At 42.9% G+C, this 27,801-nt stretch overlaps 2 protein-coding genes across 2 annotated transcripts in view; one reads left to right on the top strand and one right to left on the bottom strand.

Annotated features, from left to right (window-relative positions):
• Positions 1 to 18,537, top strand: part of LOC125887367 (ataxin-7) — a 36,450-nt gene extending 17,913 nt beyond the window's left edge. Inside the window, exons 6-13 of the mRNA XM_049574128.1 lie at positions 4,735 to 5,023; positions 6,914 to 7,266; positions 7,572 to 7,654; positions 9,032 to 9,312; positions 9,473 to 9,662; positions 9,795 to 9,916; positions 12,227 to 13,403; positions 15,387 to 18,537. Coding sequence (XP_049430085.1) covers positions 4,735 to 5,023; positions 6,914 to 7,266; positions 7,572 to 7,654; positions 9,032 to 9,312; positions 9,473 to 9,662; positions 9,795 to 9,916; positions 12,227 to 13,403; positions 15,387 to 15,404 — 2,513 coding nt within the window. The 3' untranslated portion in view covers positions 15,405 to 18,537. The remainder of the gene's footprint in view (positions 1 to 4,734; positions 5,024 to 6,913; positions 7,267 to 7,571; positions 7,655 to 9,031; positions 9,313 to 9,472; positions 9,663 to 9,794; positions 9,917 to 12,226; positions 13,404 to 15,386) is intronic.
• A 101-nt stretch (positions 18,538 to 18,638) lies between these two features.
• psmd6 (proteasome 26S subunit, non-ATPase 6) lies at positions 18,639 to 27,467 on the bottom strand. The gene is made up of 8 exons (XM_049574140.1): positions 27,209 to 27,467; positions 26,488 to 26,693; positions 22,963 to 23,108; positions 22,647 to 22,866; positions 22,444 to 22,552; positions 20,885 to 21,053; positions 18,941 to 19,018; positions 18,639 to 18,858 (listed from the first exon to the last, which is right to left on the bottom strand). Exons 1-8 carry the CDS (start codon positions 27,351 to 27,353, stop codon positions 18,762 to 18,764), a joined length of 1,170 nt encoding a protein of 389 aa, XP_049430097.1. The 5' UTR covers positions 27,354 to 27,467; the 3' UTR covers positions 18,639 to 18,761.
• Between the last annotated feature and the right edge of the window lie 334 nt (positions 27,468 to 27,801).

The raw sequence follows: 27,801 nt of genomic DNA, 5'->3' as shown, positions 1-27,801 counted from the left end.
TTTTAACTTGAGTTATAGCTTAGTCACTGAATTCCTTTCAGTGGCGAGTATTCCCCATGAAGTGTGACAGCAATTATAGTTGTCAGGGTCAGCCACAAGAGGGAGGTATAACAGCATATGGCCCCTACAGGAGCTGTCCTGCTACTCTGTCAACAATATTCAGAGAAAGGGCTCCTCCCACACAGCTTAACAATACAGACTGATACAAACCTGTCTAGACCAGACTGGCACTCATGACTATTACAGTTGAGTTGTCATACCTACAAGGGGATTAAAGAGAAGTAGACAAAGATCGGAGAGCATTACAGTGCCTGTGAAGTAAAACAGTACTATAACAGCAGGTGACCTCCGTACATCTTTAACAGGGTGGTATCTGTGAATGCAGACTGTACAGAATCTGATATATATGATGTCTGATTGATTAATTTATCTTAATCATTATGATTGTTCACCATTACCTGTATGCGACTGGATTTTTGTATAGAATGAAGTATACTAATTGTTGATTGAGCAGCTTATGGGGTCTCCCTTGACTTACATTCAAGTACAAGTTCTAAGCACTGTAGTAGAATTTTGGCATATGATCAGCTTGCTGTACAGATGGAGGGCAAGCAGCTGGAGGCAACGACAACCAACACTGCTCTCATGCTTATGGTTTGCGCTGTTTACAACTGTTGCAATTGATCAGATCAGGAAAGAACGAGAGTTTCTTTTGAGTCCCATAAAAAGGGCAGATGTGAATCAAAACATCCATGCTATGCCTGGAGGAGCGGAGTCAACAAATGTCAAACGTATATGGTGATATTTAAGTGTGGCATTATGTTATTACAATTTGCTGTGACAACTTCTCTGTGTGCTTTACCCAAGACCCAGGTTTTTACAGCATTTCACCAAACTTCTGGAAACCGCTGACATACTCGGAAGAAAATAGTACCTAAAGTTACATATCGTTGGTTAGCGGTGCATCCACGTACAGAGCTGAAATGTAAAAAAAAATCAGTAGTTCTGAAGCACATTTACTCACCCAGCCAAAAATACGGCAGTCAGGTTCTGAGGTTGCGGACACAACTACACACAAGTTTATTATCGTCCACTGGACTCTAGAACCTTTTCGTCTGGATAAATTAGCTGTATCGAAAAAGGGCTGAAGGATGAAGTAGTTTGTAACGTGATTTGTATCCACAAAAAAAATCACTTTCCTTCATTTTGTATGGATCACATCCAACATGTGTTTCAGTTTTCTGATACCTGCAGATTCGTCCAACCGTTCTATATAGTCACGTTACACTAATTTTAATTCGCACAGTGTACGGATCTATCACTTCCCGCTTCCCATCTTATTTTCACCTATCATAACAGTCAAGTGCTTGCAAACAAGCTATAGATTGGAAGCTAATGATTATTTTAGTTATCAGTTAAACTGCTGATTATATTTTTTTGATGCATGAATCCTTAAGTCTAGAAATGTCAGAAAATAGTGAGCCCAGTGTCAGGTCTTCAGATGTCTTGTATTTTCTGACCAACAGTCCATAGTCCAAAGGTTTTCCATTTACGACGATATAAACTAGAGAATGTTTGGCATATTATGTTTGATACTAAAACTGTTATTTCACTATTAAAATAGTTGTTGGTCCATTAAATTCCATCCAGTGAGATTGTATGGCTATGCTACTACACATGGCCTTACAGAGTAGGAGTGCTCTTGCTGTGATTTTCCTCCCGTCTTCCTCCCTCTGATGTCATCGTAGGAAGACCCCTTGTGGCATGAACACGGGGCAGAGGCACTGATCTCAGCACCATTGAGATGGTCTCAATATGATTTTAGCGAGCGTCTTTGAGCCCATCTGTCTCCTGTTAGGTGTTTGTGCTTCTCGGTTGAGGCAGATCCCAGCAGGGGTGACACTCACCGCAGAATGGGAAGCTGCGAGCTCGGCAGCCGTTTTATGCTTTCGCTTATGAACTTGTGGAACAAAGACTTGTCTCCTTGCAGCACATTGCCTGGGCTGAGCAAAACACACATTTCTGGATCCTGCACCTTGAGCTTAAATAGCAAGGGAAGCTAACCACAGTGTATTTGTTATTTCGACTAGAAGAACAGGGTTGTTATTGTTACACAAAGGCCAGGCTGTGCAACGGTTTGAACGTGGTGCTTGTGGTGATGCTAGTGAGGCCTCGCGCTTGTACGTTAGGGTTTCTCTCTCACTCCCCTAGCCAGGGATTCCCCTCAGCACTCAGCCAACTGTTTGACAGTGTGAAAGAGGATATTAAGGCTCCTCCTATTCCTTGTGTCGGCTTTTTTTGTCCCCCCCCACATTTTTTTTCAACTCCTCTTTCATTCTGCTGCTGGTGTTGGCTCTCTTTTCTCAGCGTTACTGCTTTGTGGACAGAGCGCTGAGTATCACACTGAGGTTTCCTGGTGTGAGTTTGTGTGCAGGGTGTGCTGTTGACTGTGACTGGGACAGGACAGGACAGCAGGGGAAGGAGGGGAGGGCAGAGGGGAGTCAAAGAAAGGCTGCTAAGTAGAAGGAGGAAAGATATCTGGTGTGTGTCATGAATGGGTGTGTAGAGAGAGGCCCTTAGGCGAGAAGAGGGCACTCTTAAAAGGATTTTCTCTCCATGGAAAGGGTCATTGGAAGAAGGCTGTACAGTTTGAAGGTGTGTGTATTTTGTATGTGTTTGGGGCTAAAGGAGACGGGGAGTGGCAGCTCTGCATGTGTGTGTGTCAGCATCTCATCCACTGTTTCTGCAGCAACAGTGTTGTTTGCAGATCACCTGCTGAGAGGGAGTTTTGGCCTACGGCCTGGTTCCCCACTACACCATGGAGTTAGCCCAGTAAAAGGTTAGCTAACCAGGCCCACGTCTCACCACATCAGCAGCTGCCAACACGAGGCTTTCTATGAAAACCTGTTTGTTCTCCTGGAGCTGTTTCCTCTTACATTTATTGTACCGGTATGTCTGCTGGAAGGATTTTTTTTTTTTTTTTTTGTGCTTTGCTGTTTTGCTCATGCCACAGTGTTGACAGGAAGAGGGTCAAGTTAACCTCCAGTCGCCTGTTTGTCCTCAGCTCAGCAGCGGACACCTCTTTCTCTCTTGCTGTATGTCTGTCGCTCTCTCTCTCCACTTATGGTCAGAGCAGCAGGAGTGTCTGTCTGTCTGTATGACCCCTCTGTGACCCCAGGGGCCCAGTGTATCCGTTAGGCCCTGTTTACACCTGGTATTAACATTCAGCTTTGGTGCTCAGATCACAAGTGACGCTTTAAGCACAGGTGTAAATGCACCAAACCGCACATGGCCACATTGTTTAAGTAGTGTCTGTGCCAGTGTGCCCTGGGCCACATTGAAGGTCTGGCTACTCTGCTGATGTCCTTGCTTATCTGACTCAAACTTACTGTTGCTGGCACTGCACAGGTTAGACACAGCACTCAAAGACTGTTTCCACAGCCGCTTTCTTCCTGTGGCAGTGAATGGTCAGTTCAGCATCTGCCTGGTTAGCAAAAGCTAATACAGCAGCAGCTGTTAAACGGTTCCAACTAAATCACACTGACGCCGAAATGGCTCCCCTTCTTAATAATTGCTAGGTAGTGTTAGTCGTGTGTTGCTACTGGTTAGCCCTGTCACTGTGTTTGTGCAGGCTTGTAGCACCGAGGAGGCGAAGGGACCGCTGTGTGGACTTGTCTCATGATAAACACAGAGAGAGCGGGGGCAAGGAGGGGCTGAGCAAATAAATGCAATGCACACAGTTCTACAACGCAATAAGATTTTTTCCATTTTAAGTAGTAAGGTTAAGGCTGTGAGTGTGCACATAGCATGACAACTGTCCCACATCGTTAGAAACAATAAGGCATTTGCTGTTTGCAAATGGAAATAATGTACATGTTTATGTCTATATAGAGTGGAGAAGTGAGAACCGATCACAAATGGTCACTCAGGATGCATTTGGAGGTGCATTACAACGCCAGGTGGAAAGAGACATACATAGAGTCATCTGTTTGTGATCCAGTCACCTGAGGCACATGTTAATAGCTGGCTTGAACAGACTTCTTTCTTGGGTAGTTTCTGGCATGGTAGTGAATGAACTCTAGACTATGATGTGGAACTGTAGTGGTAATGTCAATGAAATTATTTTGAGTGTGCTATTTCGTTGTATGCTGTTACTAAAAATAGCAAGTGATGAGAGCTTCCTTTGAAAACCCAAACCCTTGTATGATTATTGTGGGTGCACACGCAAGAGACCAATGTTAAATGATGTTTGGAAACTGTAGTGCACTTCTTTTTTTCAGAGGAAATGATATTTAGTTTTGGATGCAAGCTCTTAGTGATGAGCTTTTTTTCTCCTTTAGTCTATTTTTGTCTTTCTATCCACATCTCCGTATCACCCCAACCTCTTCTGCTGTCATGCCGCCTTTTATCAGTTTGAGCAGTAGCTGTTCTTAGAAGCTCAGGCAGGAAATGAAGTTCTTGACCTGCTGGCTGCTTCTATTTCAGGCTGAGTTGGCATGAATCACAAATGCTGGTTATTTGTTGTCGGGGTAACCTGCTCACTACTGTCAGAGGAAAATTTCAGTGCTCCCATGTGCCTTTTCTCCTGACTCATGGTCCAATTATTGCCACATTTACTCATATACATCAGTCTGTTATCGTGTTTGCTCAAAGCTTTGTGATGCCTAATGCTGATCATCTTATTGAGCTAATTATTATGTTTTAATGCCTGCCTGGTATATCCTGTTACTCCAGAGAGAAGACACAGTTCGGCCAGCAAGCCAGCCTCCACCTCGCCCTTCCCCGTGTCGGGCAGGAACCGGAGCAGTGGCAGTGGACTTGGGCCTGGGCTGGGCTCGGGGTCTGTAGCTGGAGTGGCGAGTGGAGGCATCCTTAGCCGACCTTCCACCGCTGGATCCAGCTTATCGTCCTCTTCAGCGTCCTCCTCCTCCTCCAATCCCAAACTCCTCAAACCAGCCAAAGAGAAGCTGCCAGGCACTCCGCGAAGAACCCCCTTTACACACTTCAGGACGCCGGACAAGATGTAAGTTCCACAGTGTGACATTTGCAGTGTTGTGTGTTGCTAGAGTTGTTCAATATGCCTGTAAACACCACGACTGGGGCTGAACAATTAATCACTTTACATCAAAATAGTGATTAAACAGAGGGCGTTTAAGTTGATGATTGCTGATTTCACTGGCTGTAATGACAAATGTTTCCTGTTAATTTACTCAGCTGGAGCTAATTGACATAATTTGAGTTCGCCAAGCAACAAAAAGTAAATCTTGGCTGTTGCCTGGTTATTATACTCCCTGGTGACTGTACATTTACACTCAGTCAGAAGTGGTTTTGTAGGAGAAGAAACACCACTTGGCTTCATTTTTAAAGTTTGAAAAAAATGGAGTGAGCTGTTTTAACTGTTCATAAAAGACCAAACAATGCAGCACATAAGTGTTCCTTATAGGGATGTCCCAGTCGAGTGTATTCAGCCCAGATTAATGGCCTTTAATATTAGGTATCTACTGATAGAGTCTGATCCACTTATTCTTTGTTTTGTTTTTTTACCTAAATGTTGATTTAACCATATTTATACCATGGTCTGGGTGAATATTCAGTTCTGAGTGTCTGTTAATTCCTGAGGTAGGACACCTACCAGGGAGTTCCACTTAAACCGTTTTGTCAGCTGTTTTAAGTTAATGTGTTGGCCACATATCATCAGCCTGTGTCTTAAATGAATAACCATAGCAACAGGGATGCAGTCAAAGCCTTTATAATTGATTCCCAACACTGAGTGTAGTCCGTCAGTGCCTCATCCTCTGAACACCACAGCATGGAGACTGCAACACACAAGCTCCAAGAAGTACACTGCCCCTCTTGTTGACATAATGTCATTTGTTCATGAAAATCTTGATAGTGATTTGGGCACAATAACATGGCTGGATAGCTCGCTCATCTTTGTATTAAACATAGTGTCAAATTATATTTAGTGTTTGTCAGCCGTATGCAGTGTTACTGACTTTGAATCTTGCTAGCATAACGTTGGATCTCTGGCTAATAATTGAGCCAAAGGCATCTATCAGCCGAGTGGACTAGAAATATCTCCCATTGCTAAGTCGTGTCTAAGGTTCATCCTGTTAACTGTAGCAGTGAACAATGTTTCCAAAGCATAAGAACTTTATGAGATGGTAATGATTGATCCAGGTTTTAGTCAAAACCTCAGGTGTTAGCAGGGAAACTGAGTTGCGGCTTGTGAAAGACTTTATGATTGCACACACGTTAAAATATAAATGAATGGTTAATTTATTTCTTTGGCAAGCAACCATGGAGTAAGCATGATAATGCCCTTCAAGGTGTCCATAACCAGGAATTAAAGGATGACGGGGAGGCCAGAACAGTCCGACTTGCAGCCAATATCCCTTACGTATGACACATTCAAATAATAGTCTGCTATAGTCTGTGTCAGTTTACTGATCCATACCAAGAAGTGTCAGTCAAAATCACTGTCAGTCAAACACATCTAAGCAAATGTAATACCACACTTAATTTAAAACTCTTCCAACTCTTAACTCTGGTGTTCACATCACCTTGTACAGTTTTATTGTGATTTATTCTCATATTGATAATCATATTTACAGCGCTGGCTTGTCTTTGATCAACGTCATCGTGTTTTAGAAATGATCCTACTCAAGTGATCGAAATGAAGAGTTGTAAATGCAGTGTGCCGTCATTATTGAGAAAAGAAATATATGTTGACACCTGTGCTTTTTTTGAGTCTTTGATAAATGATGGATCATGTTAGATTTATGTTTTGTCCCCCCAGCCCCCTCCATACGTGCACATCTGTCTCTTACCATGCGTTTCTCACCGGCTCCGTGTTTCTAACTCTCAGCTTCCTCCTTGCTGCCCTCTTCATCTCTGTAACCTTCTCTTCCAGCCTCACCCCGGCTGTCAAGGTGGAGAAGATGCATCTGAGGGTGGACTCGTCAGCTAAGCTGGTGCAGGCCCCGTCTGCCCCAGCCACCACCTCATCCTCCTCTACATCCTCCTCTAGCACCACTGTGAGCTCCAACACTACCACCATCACCACCTCCTCCTCCTCCTCTTCCTCATCATCATCATCATCAGCCCTTAAACCAGGCCTTAACTGTCCCTCCATACCAAAGCCTCCATTACTGGCCCCGGGTCAGATTCCCAACGGCAAGGGCCACCTCTCAGTCCTCTCAGACAAGAAGCAGGACAGCAGCAGCAGTGCCAGTAGCAGACGCCACCTTAACAAGAAAGTGACAGGTGAGTTGGAGGGGAAACAGAGGGAAACTACTGTTCCAATATTTTGTATTGGCAGATCTTATTTGTACAGTATTTTAATACTTAAATACTCATACTCTGTTTTTGTTTAAAGACCTCACATCAGAAATCCATTAAAGTTTGCTAGTAAACACCACGTCTAAGAGTTACCAGCTAGAGCGGCTGCCTGTCATCATTACGTCACACACACATCACCTTGAAAAGCTGAGGCCCAACTCAGCAAGTCACCAGAGCAGGTGATTTGTCACAGTGCATGTAAGTAACAATTTCTTCTCCTGTGCCTTCAGAACGCGAGTTCAATGCAGATATCCACTGTGGCGTTGTGGATATGACAGCTCGGAAACCATGCACAAGATCCCTAACATGCAAGGTAAGTGTTCTCTCTGCTTTGTGCCGTGCACTCAGAGTGTATAGACTTATACCTTTAGAATAACAGGCTGGCAATGTTCTTACTGTCTTATCTTATATTCAGCAAATTCCATTAAAAGACCAAATCATTAAAGGCAAGCTATTTGTTTCTATTTATCCTCACTTAACTATAAAATGTAGAGATAATGCAGCCACTGTGAATATTTTTCTATTTTTCAAAAGACATTACAACATTTTTGGACCCACTTGTGGAAACAATGTCTTAAGCATTGTGTTTTCTATGGCAGCGACTGACCGACATTTAAGGGCCAACATTTCTAGACACATTCTGTCAACTTAGGTGGTGCAGCACTGACTGTAGCACGACATAGTCCTTTGTAGCCTGCAAATGTACATACATAAGTTTCCCCTCATGTTTAACAATCCTATACAGCACTGGTTATGCAGTGTTAGCAGTTTAATCCATCTGTCCCTTTATAACTTTCAGCATGTGGGAGGTCCTCTCCTGCTGTTTAGTTTGTATTCCTCACAGAATGCGAAGGCTAGCGAGCTAGGTTTATTGGCTTTCACTCGGAAAATGGAAACCTGTTTTCCACATGATGTCACTTTTTATTCATTTTACTTCAACACCTGCTGAGTCATCGGCTGCTCCTGCCTCAGTGTTGTTCGTCCTGCAGTATAGAAAGAAGGGAGTCTAGCTAGGGCTAGCTGCCTCTGTCACTGGTTTAGTTGTGGCGATGGCAAATCATGGCAGAAGTCACAGTAACTGTTGGTAACCTCAGCACTCCATATGCTACAGAGTTTGGAGTAATATATGGCATCACAGAGTAAAGCTAGGATGGCTCAAATCTCAGATATGACCAAGCAATGGCTCTGTTTAACTGCCTTTATGGAGGTTGGAATTAGGATGATTTTGTGAACAAGATCAAGAAAAAGGCTGAATAACTTCCTAAAAACAGCTGGGCACTGTGGGTTTTAGTAAAAGTTTCTCAAACAGGAATTAACTGCATTTGTTAAGGACTGTTTTACTACTAAAATATTTGAAACAGGAAAGACGAAAACTATTTTTGATGGACTTGTTGATCTTTGAAAGTGCCTTGACGGCGCTCTCTTTACAGTCATTGTCTCAAAGATGCCCCATATTAGATAAACGGTTGTGGGTGGCCTATCAGATCTCATGTTACTGGAAATCTGTCCAAACCAGAGGGGGACCAGACACAGCTACTAGAGCGAAAAAACAGGAGCTTGCACATTTATGTGGTTCTAACGTGTGCCAAATCCCCAAACATTTTCAGAGATGTAGCTGTCATGTACAAATAAAGAAAAAAAAACAAACCCATCTACCAAAAAATAACTGACCTTTCTAATGTCCCACCAGACACATTCCTTAAGCCAGCGGAGGGCGGTGCCAGGGCGGAGGAAGCGCTTTGACACATTGCTGGCAGAGCACAAGAACAGAGCAAGGGAGCGGGAGAAGGAGAGAGAACTCCACCAACCCCATTCCCAGCAAAACCCCTCTCTCAGGGACCCACACCCCTCCTCCCACCTCAACGCTGCCCATGACACCCACCAGGTCGCTCATGGCAATGGCCCCGCCCCAGACGCCACTAAGCCTTTGCCAGTCGGCAAGCCCAAATTTCATAGCCCTGGTCTTCCACGGTAAATCCTTCTCCAGATCTATTTCTGAATTTAATTTTGTCTTGTATGCATGTATGGAGTGTAGTGACACCCCACATACTGGCCTTCATCACTGAGAGGAGAGGTCAAACAACAGTTACAGTTTTGCATTTGACACACGGTCGCACTATTTTTCTGCCAGACTAAACAGCAGTCACGGAGGTGGTACCCCCGGAGACCCTGCAGTAGTCCATGAGTCACCACACCATGCCCAAACTATCCCCGATGGGTTATCCCGGCCCTCCAGTGATGAGGGAGAGAATGAGGAGCGGGAGGACAGCGCTGACAAACTGGACTGTCACTATTCAGGTTATCACCCTCGACCGGCAGCTGTAAGTGCACCCAGCCATCACTGGAAGAAACTGTACTGTAGATTTTTTGAAAGATAATATGTTATTTTTAAATACTATTTGCTCTGTATGATTGATTTGTACTGATAATTGATACCCCCTCTCTGTTCCCAGTACTGTACATTTGGAAGTCGACTGTTTGGGAGAGGCTGTTACTCCTTTGACCGGCGATGGGACCGAGTCCGATGTGCCCTAACCTCAATGATGGATAAGCATGTCAACTCTCAGATGTGGAAGTAAGTCTGTCCTGCTGAGATGTTATTATGACTGAGGGTGGGGCTTAGGGGTGTCAACTCGTTCACAATAATACCAGTATAATTGTTAATATCTGGCAATATTTCGACTTGTTGACATACTGGCGTCAAACTGTTACCACGGCAACAACAAGCATGGCTGAAAGCAAAACTATTACCAACTCCACGGAGGTTCCAAAAAGAGGAGCAGCTTCAGTCATGTTGAATAAACGGTGTTGTCTGTGGCATTAGGTCTGGGTGTCCCTGTTAGCGAGTTACTGCTCAGAGGGAACTCATTCAGCGGCTCCTCTGGCAGCAGCACAGCATATCGTTATCGGAAAAATACCCTGAAATATTGAAATATTGTGATTATTTTAGGGCCATATAGCCCACCCCCAGTAGGGCTGTCACAATGAGGGCAGTATTGCAATATGGCGCTATTCACAAGCCAACTGTAGCGGATGACGAGCAGCCCTCACTACTGTTATGTTCGTCTTTTCTTTATTTCATGGGGGCTTTGCGTACTTACACACTGCTACAAATGCCAACAGCGTGACAAGACGCTGAGCATCTATTCTGCTGTAAGTGCAACTACTCATCACTGTCACTTTTTACTCAGCCATCCAGTTGTAGTGGATGAGGGGCGGGACAAATACCACATAGAGCGATCGTCACATCAAAGAACAACAACCACGGAGAAGAAATTAACACTGAACCCACACAGACGGTGGGTCTGTCCTCTCTCCCTACGTGCTTTAGCCCTCCGTTCATCTAGAGCAAATACTCTGCCTTTGCTAACATTTTTATTTCTGCGGATGTTCTGTATAATAGTAGTCTCGCCACCAGACAATCAGAGATCTCCGCCTTCTGATAGTCTGGGGACACTCCTTTCTAAAGTGTGTTTAACACACCAGCGACAACAGCCGGCAACAAAGCAATGCCTCTTGCATTTTTGAAAAGGACACGCCTTCTCGGAAATGTGCGCTCCCCCTTTTCTCATTCGCAAAGAAACAAACACACAGAGAGCTTGAAAATGGATGCCGAGAGATTTAACTCCGTTTTATCAAACGTGTGCTCATCCGTGAAGAAAATATTTTTTTCCAGCGGATGTTCTTAGTTATAACATGATTGAGCTAACTGGAGTAGTTTCATGTCGTATCCGACAACGGGAGGCTTTTAACAGATGTCCCTGTCAGCTGCAGCCACTGATCTTTCTAGGCATCGTGATTTCCCAAAACTGAATAAATACCTCACATAGCAACACAAAACTGCTTTGCTAGCTCAATCATGTTGTAACTAAGATATCCACTGGCAAAAATATTTTTTTCACGGACCATTTAATGAGTTATTACCTATTACAGACACCGCTAATGACTAAGAAATAGTAATGTTTGTTCAGTCATTGTATTTATAGACTTTACAAACATCAGATTAGTCTAAACGGTGATGTGAAAAATGTGATATATATATGTAGCTAAAAGCTCTGATGGTTTTCTACCCGGGAGTATTTGTAAACAACAAGGCGAATCCCTCTATAGTCTATAGTCCGGCCGGACGGATGAGTCATGGCCTTGTAAAAGATTATGTTTGTTTCTTTTAGTTGGCGAGAATGTGTCGCTGCAAATGCGACAAACATCCACTAACTTTGACGGCATTTTCTGCGAGCACGGCTGAGCCGTTTTGTACCGCTACTCATGTTTCTAGTGGGACTATATTTACAAGCACAAGAGTTCAGCGAGCCACCGAAGGACCGCCCTGCAGATTTACGATTGGTTCTGCAACGTAGGGAGTTTTTTTAAACTCTGAAATTGTATCCGCCCATCTAAACACAAAATCAGGGAGAAAGTCATCAGTCTTTAGTTAAGCAAAGCGTCTAAGATAAGATAAGATACAGCTTTATTGATCCCGTCTAAAGAGTATAATAGCAACCAGGCGTAAACAAGGTGTTTCAGCTGAGAAAACCTGCCTTATTGCAGCTCAATGACCTTCTCTGTTCTGCATTTAGAAATGAACAAGTATTGAATGTGTTTCACACTGTCATCCTTGTCATTTAAAAGCAACAATTAACCTAATAATAGCTCAACAATAAAGCTTATTTACAAAGCACTAAACTCAGGTTGAATTAAGTAGTTTGCAAAAACAACAAAAAACGGTTTTAATACTACACATCACGCTGTTGAGCCACTCTTAATCACAGCAGGGGAAATTCCCTCGCCATGATGGTCCTAGCTGGGGAACATGATAATTAGCCTCCTTGTCTTTTATTGTCTTGACTTATTAAAAGCTAATGAATGAAATTATTCCTTGTTGCAGGAAAATCCCCTTGGCCTTGGAGAACTCCTCCTCTGTTGCACCTACCCATAGGACAAGCACAAATTCTCACAGTAGCACTCCCTCGTCTGGCTTCCTGGGCCCCCCTGCCACCCTGCCCCAGACTCCTTATAGCCAATCCTACGAGGGCAAGTCCGTGCTCTCCTATGGGACCACCTTAAATGCCCGCAGCTCCCCACAGGGCGGGGCTGAGCACCCGGCCTACGGCATTACGCAGGCCCGACAAGTGTCTTCGTCGCCGCAGATGCCTTCAGCCCACTCGTCCTCATCCTCTTCTTCTTCAGCTCCTTCCCTAGCCTCAGGCCGGGCGCTTAAGTCCCGTTCCTCCAGCAGCAGCACTACCAAGTCGTCGTCATCCTTCAGGCCCAAGGAGATCTCGTCTGGTTCCTCCACACCTGTCATCCCCAACTCCACTGGTGGAGGCAGCAGTGGAGCCAACAGTAATAGTAGCAACACTAGCTTCAGCTCGGGGAAGAAGAGGAAGAACAGCTCTATTCTCTCTTCGTCCCACGGCCCCTCTGAATCCTCCTCTTCTAATGCCAACTACTCTTCTTCCTCCTCCTCTTTCAAGAAGAACTGTGCAAATGTCGGCAGCTCAGGGAGCACCTACCACCATGGCTCATTAGGTCCTTCATCCTCATCATCATTATCTTTCTCCCACAGTGGAGTCCACAGCGTGGGGCTTAACTGTGGCCCCACTGTGCGGACCAACTCGCTCAGCCTCAAGGCCGAGCCTTCTGGAGGCTCAGCAGGCGGCTCCTCAGGGCCGCCAGCACGAGGCCCTCCCTCGGGCAGCCCTGCAGAATCCATCAAGCGCATGAGTGTGGTGATGAACAGCAGTGACTCCACCCTTTCCCTGGGACCCTTTGTCCACCACCAGTCCTCATCTGACCACCACACCAACTTCAGCCACCACTCCTCAGATGGGCGCCTGGAGGGCAAGAAGCGCAAAAGTTCTCCTGCCTCCAGCAGCATTAATAGTGGAGGTGGGGGAGGAGGGCTCGGAGGAGGTGGAGGAGGAGGAGGAGGAGGGGGACCAGGACCAGGACCAGGTAGACCCAAAGTGGCCAAGTCACCTGCCATTAATAACATCCATGGGAAGCATGGGCGGAGCATTCCAGGGACGCCAGGGCTACCTAACAACTCCCATTTACATCAGGTGGGTTTTGTACTCTATCAGCTAACCAGCTGGTACCCCCTCTCACACACACACACACACACACACACACACACACACACACATTCTCACTGACTAACTAATTGGCGCTGCTTACTTATATTATTGTGGCGTATTTGCAAAGGCAGCTGCATTTAGACAATAAACTGCAGCAACTTGTTGCATCAGTGTGAATCAGCAGGTTTTTAGAAGGTTTCAGAGCGATGCGTTGCATGTTTCAACTTGTCTCTTCGCAAATCTGTGGTCTGAACTGGCATTCAATCCAGTATTACTAGCAATTTTTGGACCTCTACTAATGTCAAATATGCATGTTTTGGCAGTTTTAGAAAGTTAAACTTGATCTCTTTCAACCCATTTCTGTTAGACCTAGTTTACATTGAACTCTATAAATGAAACAGACACATCATTCCAAATATTATACTTAACACACCATAATAGACTATCTCACATCAGGTAAATTATGAACATGTAGTAACATGCCACAGAGGTGTTTTGAGCCTTAAAATGTATTAATATCATTTTACAGAATTTTTGCTTTTTATTGTAACAGCCATAAATCATACACCAACAGACAGACTGATAAAGAATACTTATTAATATTTTGGTTGTATGTTATAAAATGGGTCGTGACTTCATGGGCAACATCAAAGTTGTGTTCTGACATGAAACCACTTACAAAACCGCACAGATTTACATGTCAAGTTTTTTTTCTTTGACCATGTGACCTCAGAGGAGCTCTGTAGGTTAAAGGGCGGAGAGAAACTCCCACTCAGCCGTCAGCAAAAAGTGGTGACATAGGCTACAGCCTTGTTGCCGTCCTCTCCAGCACACATGTCAAGTGTTATCTTGGAGGTGGAAGATGGCGCCGTTTTGTTAATATTAAACCTTTCATTTAACCGGATGAAGACACTTTAATCTAATAATACTACATTTGTACTCTATGAACACATTTATAGAACCACGGTCACTATGTTACCTGATAGCTGATGTGGTCCCAGTTTGGAGAAGTAGACAGAAGACGCACACTGTAGCCTACTGCGGTAGATGTTGCTTTATTTGGGTTGCAAAAGTCACACAGTAACAAAAACAAACTAATCCATCAGAGGCAGTAGTAACTAGTGTTCTGCAAGGTAAAGTTACTCATTTGGTCAAAGGAGTCTCGCTGAACTGAAGTCGTTACCGATGCTTTCTTCAAAGCCACCAGACCTCATTGACATGAAGATTAATTTTACCTCACAGCACACAGGAGTTGTCTATGGCTGACTTGATCATTTGTTTGTGTTATTGTGTGACTTTCAGAATCGAACTAACGTGGCATTTAAATGGACCTGCATTTATATAGTGTGTTTCTAGTTATCCGACCACTCAAAGCGCTCTTTACACTGTGTCACATTTGCCTATTCACACACTGGTGGTTGAGGCTACCATAAAAGGTGCCGCCTACTACTTGTTTTTTTTTTTTTTTTGTCCTTTAAAAACACACTCCCAGACCGATGGAAGCCTAATCGGGAGCAATTTGGGGTAGCTGGGGATCAAACCGCTGATCTTCCGATTGGTGGACAACCCGCTCTACCTCTGAGCCACAGTCCCCCCACACAGAGCAATGCTTGAGTTTATATGTAGCACTTGATATTGTGCAGATGTTTAGTGAGGTCACATGGGAAAAAGTTTTTAGAAAGGTTTGGGAAAATAGCACTTTGATGCTAAATCATAAAAACATTTGTCAAAATGTGAATTCTTGGACTTGGATACAGAGGAAACATAACTGGAAAGCTACAGAATGATATTAAAACCTTAAAAAATATATAATAATAATAATAATAATGATAATTATTTAGCCACCCTTTAAGATTTTTCTACCAGGATAACTCAGACATCAACTCAGAGTCAGACACTGAAGCACAAAAAGATGAATTGATTAGATGACTTAACCATTTTGACATTGATTATTTTTTCTCCTTCCAGCCAAAGGCTCGTCCCTGACAGCGGTGTCCGGCTTCTGTGTATGGAACCGGCAGGCGGACGGGGAATAGCCCGGAGCAGTCCGCACGCTGCTCTGGACTGCACGAGGCCTTCTAAAATCAAACCCACATTACTCTCAGCTTCCCACAATCCTCAGGGTGGAGATGATCTGGACTGCCCAGTGAAGTCAATGTGGTCCTTACTATTTCTCCCAAAGCCATGTGTGTGTGTGTGTGTGTGTGTGTGTGTGTGTGTGTGTGCGCGCGTGTGTAGGGGGTGCGATGGCACTGTGTGCACAGCGTGGAGTGCCAGGGGTCTAATGAGCGAGCCAAGGACCCCCCCCCACACACGTGTTGTCCCAGTATTCTGGAAGGTCTTCCTGTCTGAAGTAGGAGGAACAATAGCAACAGCCATGGGTCTCTTGAGCTGCGGTTCAAAGCTCATCGGGTTCAGGTTAAGGGCTGCCGTCACGACGTTGAGCAACTGGGGACACAACAAGTCGATCTCTTCCGTGTTTGTTAAAAGAATGAGTGTGCGAATGCGTGTGTGCGCGTGTGTACGAGTACTTTTCTCATGTCAGATTCTGCTGGACTACTGGAATTTCCAACTTAATTACACCCCCAGCGCCTGATCTCAGAAGCCTTGGACGGAGAGCAGGAGGAGCAGCAAACTGTTACTTGCAACACCTTAAACAACACACAATCACCTTGTCTCACTTCTCGTCAGTATGACTCTCTCCGGCGACACGTCTGAGTGACCTCGGGTTACACGCAGCAGCCCGGGAGGAGCCCGTAGGGACGATCTGGTCAATTCTTTTATTACCCAGAATAATTATGCAAGTGTTACCTTTTTATGATTTCTTATGAGCTTTTTACACTGAACTACAAAGAGTCTTTGTAGACGTGGTGAAGACAAGTTGTGCTTTCAAATGTGAAAAGGACGCCTGATGTGCCCATTCGATTGAATCCTTTGTCAGAGAGATAACTCGGTCCTGAGGACACCTGTTAATTTTCTGAATCTTTTCATTGTGCAAAACGATTGCCACAGTAGACCTACCCCCAACTGTGAACAGCACTAAATAACTACTTTCTCCACAGGCACTGCTTAGTTGTCCACAAGGCTAGCCAAAAGCTGCTATCAGCTTTGCCAACTACTTTTTTTTTTTTTAAACTAAAAGGTGGGCAGTCTTGCTCATGAAGCGGTGATGGTGCATTGCCTGTGTGGATATGAAGAAAATCTGTGCAAACTCGTGTTGTTATCGCCACAACTTACCTACTTTTTACCCACGTAGCTGTGTGGAATCCGCAGCCATTGTGGGCAGATGTGAATTGTAATGTTTATTTTTCCTACATAGGGAATCAGGTATGGTACGTCTTAACTGGAGCAAACTTTTATGCACGTCACCTGTCTTCTGTGGGTTCGATTGTCCCGCCTGTGTGTAACCACTACCCAAGCTCTGGATGTTACAGTTTCAATGCCTCACCAGTAACACTATGTTGGTGCGTGTTGAAGAAAGATTTGTCACAGTAGAACGTATAATCAGGCATTATACTCTATTCCTTTGTCAAAAATGGAGTCTTAAATCAGGCAATACTTGCCCATCTCGTCGGGATGTTAGCTTATTTCGAGTGGGTTTTATAGTGCGAGATTCATGGAGATGGCTTCACGGGACTTTATTTAAACTTTTGGCAACACTTGTTGATTTATGGAACCGCCACTGATGTCAGTGTGGAAAAGTAGAGGAGACAATTTTTAAAAAAAAGAATTTAAATTTAGCTTTTTTTTCCCTCGTAGCCTAAGTATCAAACAAGTATTGAAGTATCCCTATTTGAGAATACATATTTTGTTAAATTGTACATAGTAAAATATGTATTTTTGCACAGGCATTTTTTGTGCACGCTGAATTTTTTGGTACAATTTTAAAAGAAAAGTTGTTATTTATTTAGTAAAAAAAAAAAACTTTTAAAAAAAGATGATAAGTCAGAGAACTTGATTATTTGAAGTGGTTCACTGCCAAGTCTATATAATGCAATACGCCTACATGTAGAAGCCGAAGCATCTCATGAATCGTGTACGGAGATCCTTTGAGGAACAAAAGGGTGAAGTGTTGCCACTGTAGCATGCGTCTGTATGACAGAGGATACCTTTATTCACTTTTCAAGGTCTCAATCACATGTGCTTTTACAAGACGTTTTATGTTGCCTATGAATCAACACAGAAAAAGTTACTCTATGACCCAATTAGCCTGTGATTTTGAAACGTCCTGCAGGCTTGAAGCTGTGCCCGCCATCTAACCCGGTTTCCACGGACTCTTCAGTCGCACACTTTGTAGACCTTAAACACATTTCACGATTCAAACGCTTACGTTTGTTTTTATAAAAGGCTGAAGGGACCTTAAGCAATCATTGCAAGGAAGAGGAACACTTCAAACAGTCCAACTGCTTGCATCATCGTTGCCAAACAAGTAATTTGAATCACAGCTTTTAACGAAATAGTTTCACAGCTTTTAAAAGAAATATCAAATTAAGAAAGTGCCTGAATTTGTTTCACCCTGACTGTTTGAGGACAGTATTCTTTGGGTTGTTTTACCTTACTTGAATGTTCAAAGTGTTTGAGTTTGCTTTTAAATCTGCCTATGAACCCTAAATATGGTAAAACCTGAGCTTGTCAGCTGCCCAGTATGAAACACTTTAGTGTTGTTTGTGTTTTTTTGGGGTGGGGAGGGTATCTGAGTTTTCCAACCAAGATGTCGAGATTTTCTGTTAGCCTCAGTGTGTGGCTTAAGCCCCCTCTGGTTTACTGGGATTTTTATGTCAAAACAAAACAAAAAAACAAAAAAACCTTTCAATCAAGTGTTTTGTTTACCCTCAAACTCGACTGACATCTTGACATTTGTTCCCAGTAAATGGGAACATTTTTTTATTAGCACCATAGACTTGGAATGTGAACGTGAGAGAGGATACAGCTCGTGTTTGGGAGGGAAAAATAAATCCACCATTCATACTATGTAAAAGCGTGTATAGATTTTTTTTGTATACATTATCAGAATCATTTTCAGCTGGACTTATGTATTGGCTGCTATGTAATTCATGAACAAAACATAGGTTAGAATTAATATTTAAAGAAAAAAGATTGTATAGTATATTTGTTTTGTAACAAGTTTCTGTAAATAAAATAATTTATACTGCTATTTATATGAAACGATGTCTCTGCCTCTTTCCTAAAATACAAAAAAAAAACAGCCTGGAGAAACGCAACAGTTAAACAAATTTTATTATATACACAATATAAGAGTCACTTTGTCAGACAAACTACTGGTTCGGGTATACCAAGAAGAAGAATGCAAGCTTCCCTTGCGTGAAAATGTGGCCACCGTGGTTACATGTTGATCACTCTCGACAACTTCTGGACTCTGTTCAGCAGCAAGTCTCCCTTCTTGATGGTCTCTTGGTACTGCCAGTTTTTGCTATCAGGTCTGGAAACAAGAACGGGAAGAGATTTAGAGTTCTGCCCAAGGTATTTCTGAAGTATTGAGGTTTGAGGAGTAGTGATGTTACCTATTGGTTTCCACAATCTCATTCACTTTATCAATTTTACAGTGGAGACGGCCAGCAGCGATGAATCGGGACAGTTCCCTGAGGACAGAGGAGACAAAGCTTAGTTAATCAGAAGTCAATGATAACATGACGCTTGCCTGAAATATTAACCTGAGCACATGGTGTGCCTTTAATAACAGGAATAGTTGAACTTTATATAATATGCTTATTCACGATTGAGATGATAAGATCATTCACGAAATGTTAGTAAATCTTTAGGTAGATTTGCACATAAAAAACCTTGGTACTAAAAACCTATTCCGGATTCATGAACCGCCACGGAAAAATTTGATCGTAGGCATGTGCGCATGTTTGTGATGCCAATTAATCGTGAATTGACAGCGCGCTCCCGTTTGTCAATGCAATTGGCCGTAGCATCTCTGATGCAGAGGGGGAGAGCATTGGTTTATTTTATTTATTCAGAGAACAGCGTTTTCCAGTTTGTTTGGTTTTTTTTTTAATAAAGATATTTTTTGGGGCATTTTTAGCCTTTATCTGATAGGACAGGTAAGCGTGAAGGGGGAGAGAGAGGGAGTGACATGCAGCAAAGGGCCACAGGCTGGAGTCGAACCTGGGCCGCTGCGGCAACAGCCTTGTACATGGGGCGCCTGCTCTACCACTAAGCCACCGACGCCCCAGCATTTTCCAGTTTTGATTAAAGTCAACTTCAATAACTTATTCACGTTTTTAAGAGACCTTATCTGAAGCTGAAATCTGCTAAATTCCAACTAATTTAACTAATGTATTAGATTTCTAATCTTTCGTTAAGTTTAACCTTTAAATGTTTCAAAGACATCTGCGTATTGTGAACTTAACAGAGCACAATGCAAAATAAAAATGTTATTTCTAATAATGACAAGAAACATTTAGGTGCAATATCTTATTTACACGAGCACTTCGAGCAGTCAGAAGCATGTGTAGATTTTATTGGTGCCTGCGAAAACATGGGAGCTACGTATATATTAATGAATGCCGAAACACACGTTTCTTTCCTTCTGCCAACAGTTGACACACATATTCGTTCTGCTCTTGTTTCGTGAATGAGACCCAGTGTGTTTTAGCGCTATTTAGTTGTACATGGTTTCCAGTATAATGATGATGTTCAATTTGGGAATATATCAGCAGTCAGGGAAAAGCCATTAGAAAATCTGCAGGGAAGTCACAGTTGCAGCTGTGCCAGCAAATAGCCAAAATGTAAGAGCATCTTTGTAAATTGATGATCACAAAAAAACAGATAATCATCTCTGTTTGAAGTTACAGTTGAGCATGAGTTCTCCTGGAGGTTTAAATTTGGGGTTGAGGCAAAGATTAGGCTAATAAACATCTTTTTAGGTTATGGTTTTGCTAGTTTAGGAAAAAAGCAACAAGGAAACCCAATGCAAGCCAACGAGAATGCACATCAGGCACATGACACTGTGACGCAGGACGTAAGACACAGCCCCCATGGTGAAATACAAAGTTTTAAGGGAGTAAGGCGAAGCTATAGTCAGCAGCTTGTTAGCTAAGCTTAGCATAAAGACTGTAAATGTCCTTAAATGTTCCCAGGTAGCTTTAATAAAAACATGTCATAGTCACTGGTTCCATTTTGTTGAGACTCTCTGCTGTTTTCTTTGTTTAGCTTTGACAATCCCTTCATAGAATTGGCCACTAACTCTAGCACTCTAGCAGGAGTTTCCAACCTAAAGCTCAAAAATGCCAAAACAAAAAATATCACTTCACAAGATTTTTCTGGCAGAATTACGTACATGAACTCCAACATCACCCTGCTCTAAAATCTAAACTAGACTAGACTTCACTAGAACTCAAATGTCTGCAGTGACACTGAGGCTCAACCGGTGTACAAGATACATCTGTTAAGCTGTCTCCAGAGGATGTGGCGTATGGACATAGTGTACAGGAACTCACTGGTCAATGAACTCTGTGCTGACGCCGAAGGCCTCAGCCATGTAGCCTAGAGTGAGGGAGCGGTAGGACTCTAGCAGCTGGCTGTAGGCCTGGATCCTCATCTCCCTCACGTAGTAGCGGTAGTGAGGTGCAAAGAGCCAGTCCTTCTTCATCTCCTGCTCCACCATGGCTGTGGCACGAAGAGAGCAAAGTTTCACAGTCGTTATTGGAGTCTCACAGTGTGGCACAGGAGGTAAAATACAGTAGCATGGAACACATATAAAGCCTATTCTGATTAAGAAATATTGTATCATTAAAGGACAACTTCGGTATTTCCCCATGTGTATGTGTGCGTATGATTCATGGGTACCACTCATTCTAAAATTGGTTCAGTATTGAGCCGCTAAATGAGCTATAACGGTAATGGGGGCAAATACGTCCCGTATAAAAGTGCTTTTTTTCGCCAGTTTGACCGGTTCAGAATGCCAGTGCTACCTCTGTAAATAGCATATGGTAGCGGCCCTGGGGCAGTGGTGAATGTGAATGAGTGGAGTCAGCTGTCAGTCAGTGTTGGAGCAGAAAGGCGGAAGTTGTCCCTGCTCGGTAATGTAAATGAGTATATGTGTGTGAAGTGTGTGTTACGCTAGAAGAGTCAGAGGACGGAGTCTTTTACGTGCTACCGCCTGGAGTGTTACCGGAGTTTTTGGAGTGCTCAAATAAACGGGCCTTTTTCCCGAACGCAAGAACAGGATGTCGCACAACACCCCATACAGCTTTCATAGGCTGCCTTTGTCAGATGGCAAGATGCTGAAGTTGTGGCTAGTTGTGCCACAAATGGATGCTAACACTCCTGTCCAGACACTGCACCTTGCAGACCATCGGGTCTGCAGTGCTCACTTCTCCCAAGATGACTACTGCCAGCCGGAGAAGAAAAGACATCCAATCCTCAAGAAAACAGCTGTCCCACGAGTAGAGAGAGCTACAGACACAGTGGAGCAAAGCTCGTGACATCACACAGCCCAGAGGAAGGGAAGGGCTAAGTTAGCATGCTATTTACAGAGATAGCACTGGCGATCTGAATCGGTCAGTGGCGAAAAAACACACACTTCACACACACATACTCATTTACACTACCGAGCAGGGACAACTTTCGCCTTTCTGCTCCAACACTGACTGACAGCTGACTCCACTCATTCACAGTCACCACTGCCCCAGGGCCGCTACCATATGCTATTTACAGAGATAGCACTGGCGATCTGAACCGGTCAGTGGCGGAAAAAAGCACTTTTATATGGGACGCATTTGCCCCCATTACCGTTTTAGCTCATTTCGCGGCTCAATACTGAACCAATTTTAGAACGAGTGGTACCCATGAATCATACGCACACATACACATGGGGAAATAGAGCCCAGGTTGAAAAATACCGAAGTTGTCCTTTAATAAACAGCACACTGGGAAGAACTGTATGTGTTTGAAGTGATCAACAGCCAAACAACCAACAACACAAGTGACCAGATGAAGTGTTAGGTTCGTCAGTTTTTCAGTGTTTTTGGGTCAGTAAAAGAAACGGCTTCCTCACCCAGAGACTGGAAGAAGACAGAGTAACTGCACTCGTAGAGGGAGAAGAGATACTGGCGAACAGAAGGCAGACTGTGTAGCACCTCCAAGATCTCTGCGCCCTTTATTACCTGAAGAGAAGCACATTTTATTGTAGTCACACTGCCAACATACGCATCACGTCTGTAAATATGTCATGCCAGCACTGTGACCTCAGTCTCCTACCTTTTCACGGAGGTCAGGCCTTTTGAGGGCGATCATGCACACGTAGACTGTGTAGGTGACGAAGGTCTTGTAGTCCATGAGCTCGTAGGAGGTGAAGGTGGACACTGTGTCGAGGAAGAGCTCGGCAGCTTGCTTGAAGTCCCTGATGGCAACGCAGTACAGGCCCTGGTAGACCTTCAGGCGATTCCTCCTGTCCCAGTCTCCACCCTCTTCAATGAGGCTGCGGAGAAAAGAGGTACACAGAGAGATGAGCACTGAAAACATTACAGAGAGTGTTAGTGGAGATATTTGAGAACAAACATATCTGCGCATTTACCTCTTGGCTTTCTCTGAGTTGCGTGTGATGAGGTCGCTATCCATGTAGAAGAGTCCAATCCTCAGCAGGTAGAAGACGATGTCTAGTCTGTGACCCAGAGCCACTGTCTTGTCATAGGTCTTCCTGAAGGCTGTTAGGGCGCCCTCCTGTGGACACACAAGACAGAAGCAGGCACTGTAAATTAATCTGCTACTGCAGATTGTGCAACAACTTAGACGGTCAAATATAACCATTTCTCTGGAGGGTCAGTCGCAGCCTCAATGTAACATTTAAGCGTAGTTATTATAATCCTTGTGTGTCCTGCCAACTGATGTGCTTCAGTTTCTTTCTGAAATTTAATAATCATTTTAGTATTTTTTTAAAGCCCAAAAATCAAACATTTGCTGTTTTTGTGCTTTTGTGTGACAATTTGATGCTTTTCTTTGTCATACATGATAATAACCTCAATAGTTTTTGATTTTTAGACTGCTGGTCAGATAAAATGTACAATTTGAAGACGTCACCTTGGGCTCTGGGAAATAACGGAGCCCAGACATTTTCAGACATTCTATAGATAAAACCATTCATCAATTAATTAGTAAAATAATGGGCAGATTAATCAATAATGAAAGGAATACATAATTGTTGCCCTAAAAATATGTTTAGTTGATTTAAGTGTGCAAACAATACATAAGAAATGTAACAGAAGTCATCGACCGGTAATCATGCTGGAGAGTGCTTGGATCTTGGCTCTGACACAAAGCAGTATTGATTTGGAAAAACATCAGTGAGTGATATGTTATTTAAAAATAAACTTGGCATTACCATGGTGAAGTGTTCGTGATATTAACTGGCACAAATACCAACATCAGACAAATGTAATATCTGAAAAGTGTATGAGTTTACCAATATTATAAGTGAGCATCCTTAGTGGATAATGTTGTTTAGTGTTATGAATTATGTCCATTATCTAATCAAGATAGAAATGTGTCGGTGCTAAGGAGACACCTGACACATTAGGTTTGTCTTAAAGGGAGTTTTTTCTCTATACTGTCACCACAGTGCTCGATCTTGGTGATTGGTGGGTCTTTGTAAATTAAAGGAGTATGGTCTAGACCTGCTCTATATGATAACTGTCTGAAGATTAGGGCTGCAACGATTAGTCGACTAATCGATGACTAATCGACTATTAAAATAATCGGTGACTATTCTGGTAGTCGACTAATCTGTTTGAGTCATTCTTTTTTTTTTTTTTTTTTTTTAATAAAGATACTTTTTGGGGCATTTTAGCCTTTAATCGACAGGACAGACAAGTGTGAAGGGGGGAGGGAGAGGGGGAGCGACATACAGGAAATGTCCACAGGCTGGAGTTGAACCCGGGCCCTTGCGGCAGCAGCCTTGTACATGGGGCGCCTGCTCTACCACTAAGCCACTGACGCCCCGGTTTGAGTCATTCTTCATAGAAAAGTACGATAAAAGTACCCCAAATTACTCTTATTGCAGCTTCTTACGTTCAAATATTGGCAGCTTTACACACTGTCCCATGACGGTGAACTAAAACCCTTTGGCGTGAGTACGAAACAAGACATTAGATGACATTATTTTGGGGTTTGGGAGAGACAGACCAACATTTTTCAACATTTTAACACATTTTCGATAAAATGGTTAGTCGACTAATCGAAGAAATAATTGACAGATTAGTTGACAATGAAAATAATTGTTAGTTGCAGCCCTACTCAAGATAACTTAAATGATTTTACACTATATAAATAAAACTGACCTAAACATGTATCTTTTCAGTTCTGGTACTACAATGTACTTGTCACAATGCAAAAGGTGAAACCTACTGCAAACTGTGATGACACTAAAACTCTTACTGCTTAAAAAAAATGAAAGGCAGAAATATAGGTTTTTAAAGAAAGAAAAACAGTTCAGTCCTTCAGATAACTAACAATAATTTAGTCTGACTTTATGGCTTATTGGTTACTGACCTGGCACACACACACACTCTCCATGCACACCAAATGACCAATCAGTTATTCTTAGTATGGTACAGAGATAAAGACAAAAGAAACATCATCACCTTTCCCAGATTAACAGATGATGATTCTCTAAAATTAACCCTATTTTATTATTTATATCAACATGGCCATAAAGTTTAGCCTGGATCTGTTGATGAGTATCACTGTGTCATATGTAAAAGCTGCAGTATTGAGCAGTTGTCTGTCCTTCTCATGTGTCTCTCGTAAAGGTCCAGTGTGTAGGATATAGGAGCATCTACTGGCAGAAATTGAATATAATATTCATAACCATCTTTTTATCCATTTATAATTACATGCAAATAAGAACTGTTGTGTTTTTGTTACCTCAGAATGAGCTGTTTACATCTACATATGAAGTCGATCCTCTATCACAGAGTTTGACATATTGTTGTATGCTAGCTCAGAACAGACAAATAGAACCCTGGCTCTAGATAGGGCCATTCACGTTTTCACATCGGTCACCGTAGTTCTCTTACACGCTTGGTACACAGGAGAAATTTCAGCTCAGCAACCCCATTGCCAGACGCCACTAAATCAGGGGTAAGCAACCTGCAGCTCAGGAGCCACATGGGGCTCTTTAACTCTTCTCCAGTGGCTCCCCTTTATCATTGCTGTAGCCCTGAAGTGATTATTATATTTTCCAACTGTATAAATGTGTAGCCTATACACTGAATTTAAAAACTGTTTTAACATCTCATTAAATATGTGTGTTATACGTCTATGGCCTGGTGCCTTTTCCTACAATCTGCCAAATCTCCATGGCGATGGTAGGTCTTGAGTCTCTAGCTATTGATCCCAAATCCAAAAATGAAAAATCTTGGAGGAAAATAGAGAATTTCATAGTGAGTGGGCAGGTTTGTTTGCTTTCACCGTTAACACTGCAACGTGTAAGTACCAAACAGTCATACAAAGCCCATGGCAGAGCAGCTACTTTGTTGTTAAACATACATGAATGCTCATTTAGAGCTATTAGGAATAATTATACGCTATATATATATATATAAATAGTGATTTGCTACACTAACTTAAAAGCTATTTAATACATAAAGCATATATAAAGCAATTTTTTGTTTTTCTACTGAATCCTACATCACTGCATGCTGCGTTTCAGTGGTCTGAAGACAAAAAATGTTGCCTACAGGCCGATTTCTATTAGTCACTTACAGGGCTGGAAAGTAGCACCAGCCACTGCTGGTAAAATATACATGTGGCTGCTAGATTTGCTTTACTTACCAGCAAAAAAACAATAGTAATCTATTGAGTGGCTGGTAGAATTTGAAAGCCACCAGGCACAGTGGCAGGTGGACACTGACATTAATTTCCAACACTGGTCACTTCATCAATGATACCTGCCAAACTGTCACAGAGTAGACAGACATACTTCATTAAAAAAAAAAAAAAACTCTCCCACGGGTGGCCAGTGTTAATTTTCACACTCTACAGGACATTATACCAAAGAAAGCATATGCACAGATGCTGTGAGTGTGGACTGAGGAGGACTTACCTTGTCTCCAATTCTGATGAGATATTCAGCTTTGGCCATCATGGCGTCCCGTATCTCGCTCTCTCCCAGGTTCTTCTCTGCATCCTCCAGCACATCATCCAGACGCTTCAGCTCCTCCTCATTAGCCTTCTTCATCTTACTCAACAGGTCACTGTCCAGCTGCCACTTCAGGTCCTTACACAGACCCTCATAGTACGGTGCCATGTCTGGAGCAAAGAGAAACAACGATAGTTTAATCTGAAGACTATGACAGCCATTAGTCAAAAGTTTTTTCCTCTCACGTTTACGACACAGTGACGTTTTAGATTGATGTTTCTGCAAAAAAAAAAATAAAAAAAATTACGTTACAGGTTTTTATTTTAGATTTGTGCCTGTTTCATTTCATCCCATTCAAGTTTTAGTAGGATGCCATATAAATAAAGCAGAACTTGAAAGTATGAAACAATATAACAGTAATATTGCACAAAGTTTGACACATCAGCTTGTTGGTAAGATAGCTGACGCTTGCTGATAGCATTAGCTAGTATGCTAACTCATTGAGCTGAACGTCGTGTTTAATAGGGATGCATTTAGGGAAGTTGTTAGTATTTAGGAAATAATTATCCACCAAGTGCGACACATAAGTAACGTTAAGCACAATAATGTCAGCACCATGTTTATAATGGCTTGGCTTTCGAGGCTACCGTTACAAGTCACAGAGCACAGCGATATGCTAACTCACCGTTAGCTTTGATAGCGTCCATCAGCTCGGTCTTCACTTTAGCATCCTGTCGGTGTCCGTCCATCGTGAGCAGGAACTTGAGCTGTGCTATCCTCAGGTCAGGGTTCTTGGGCAGACCCTCCTCCTCCAGGTTTTCCAGCGGCATTTTTGGTACAAAAAAAGAGAAACTAACACACGAGCTGAGGTCCTCCTTTGTGGAGCTAACGTTAGTCAGCGATGACTACGGGAAACACTGGACTGTGTTGCTTCCGCCGGAGCGTCAGTCAGTGAGGGAGGAAAGAGCGGAGCACAGCCTGACAGTTAATGACAGCGTTATTGTTTACTGCCCCCTGCTGGGGAAGAGTCTGAACAACACCCCAGGCCAACGTCAATACTGCACTCTTATTGTCTGTAGTATGTGTGTACTGGGCTATTTACTCACCTTTGTTATATTTCCTGCTGCTTTTGCAAACATTATACAAAAAAATATATATTATACAATATGTGCTCTGAAGGATGTCAGTCAAATTGCAACTTTGAAATACCACTGCTACGTAGGCCTATTTACACTTACTAAAGAATAGCTTTATTTGATGTTTGTTTTCTAAAAACTT

The sequence above is a fragment of the Epinephelus fuscoguttatus genome, linkage group LG1, assembly GCF_011397635.1.
Source record: "Epinephelus fuscoguttatus linkage group LG1, E.fuscoguttatus.final_Chr_v1".
Classification (NCBI taxonomy): Eukaryota; Metazoa; Chordata; class Actinopteri; order Perciformes; family Serranidae; genus Epinephelus; species Epinephelus fuscoguttatus.
Note: the sequence above shows the minus strand (reverse complement) of the source record. Positions and strands in the feature narration are given on the sequence as shown.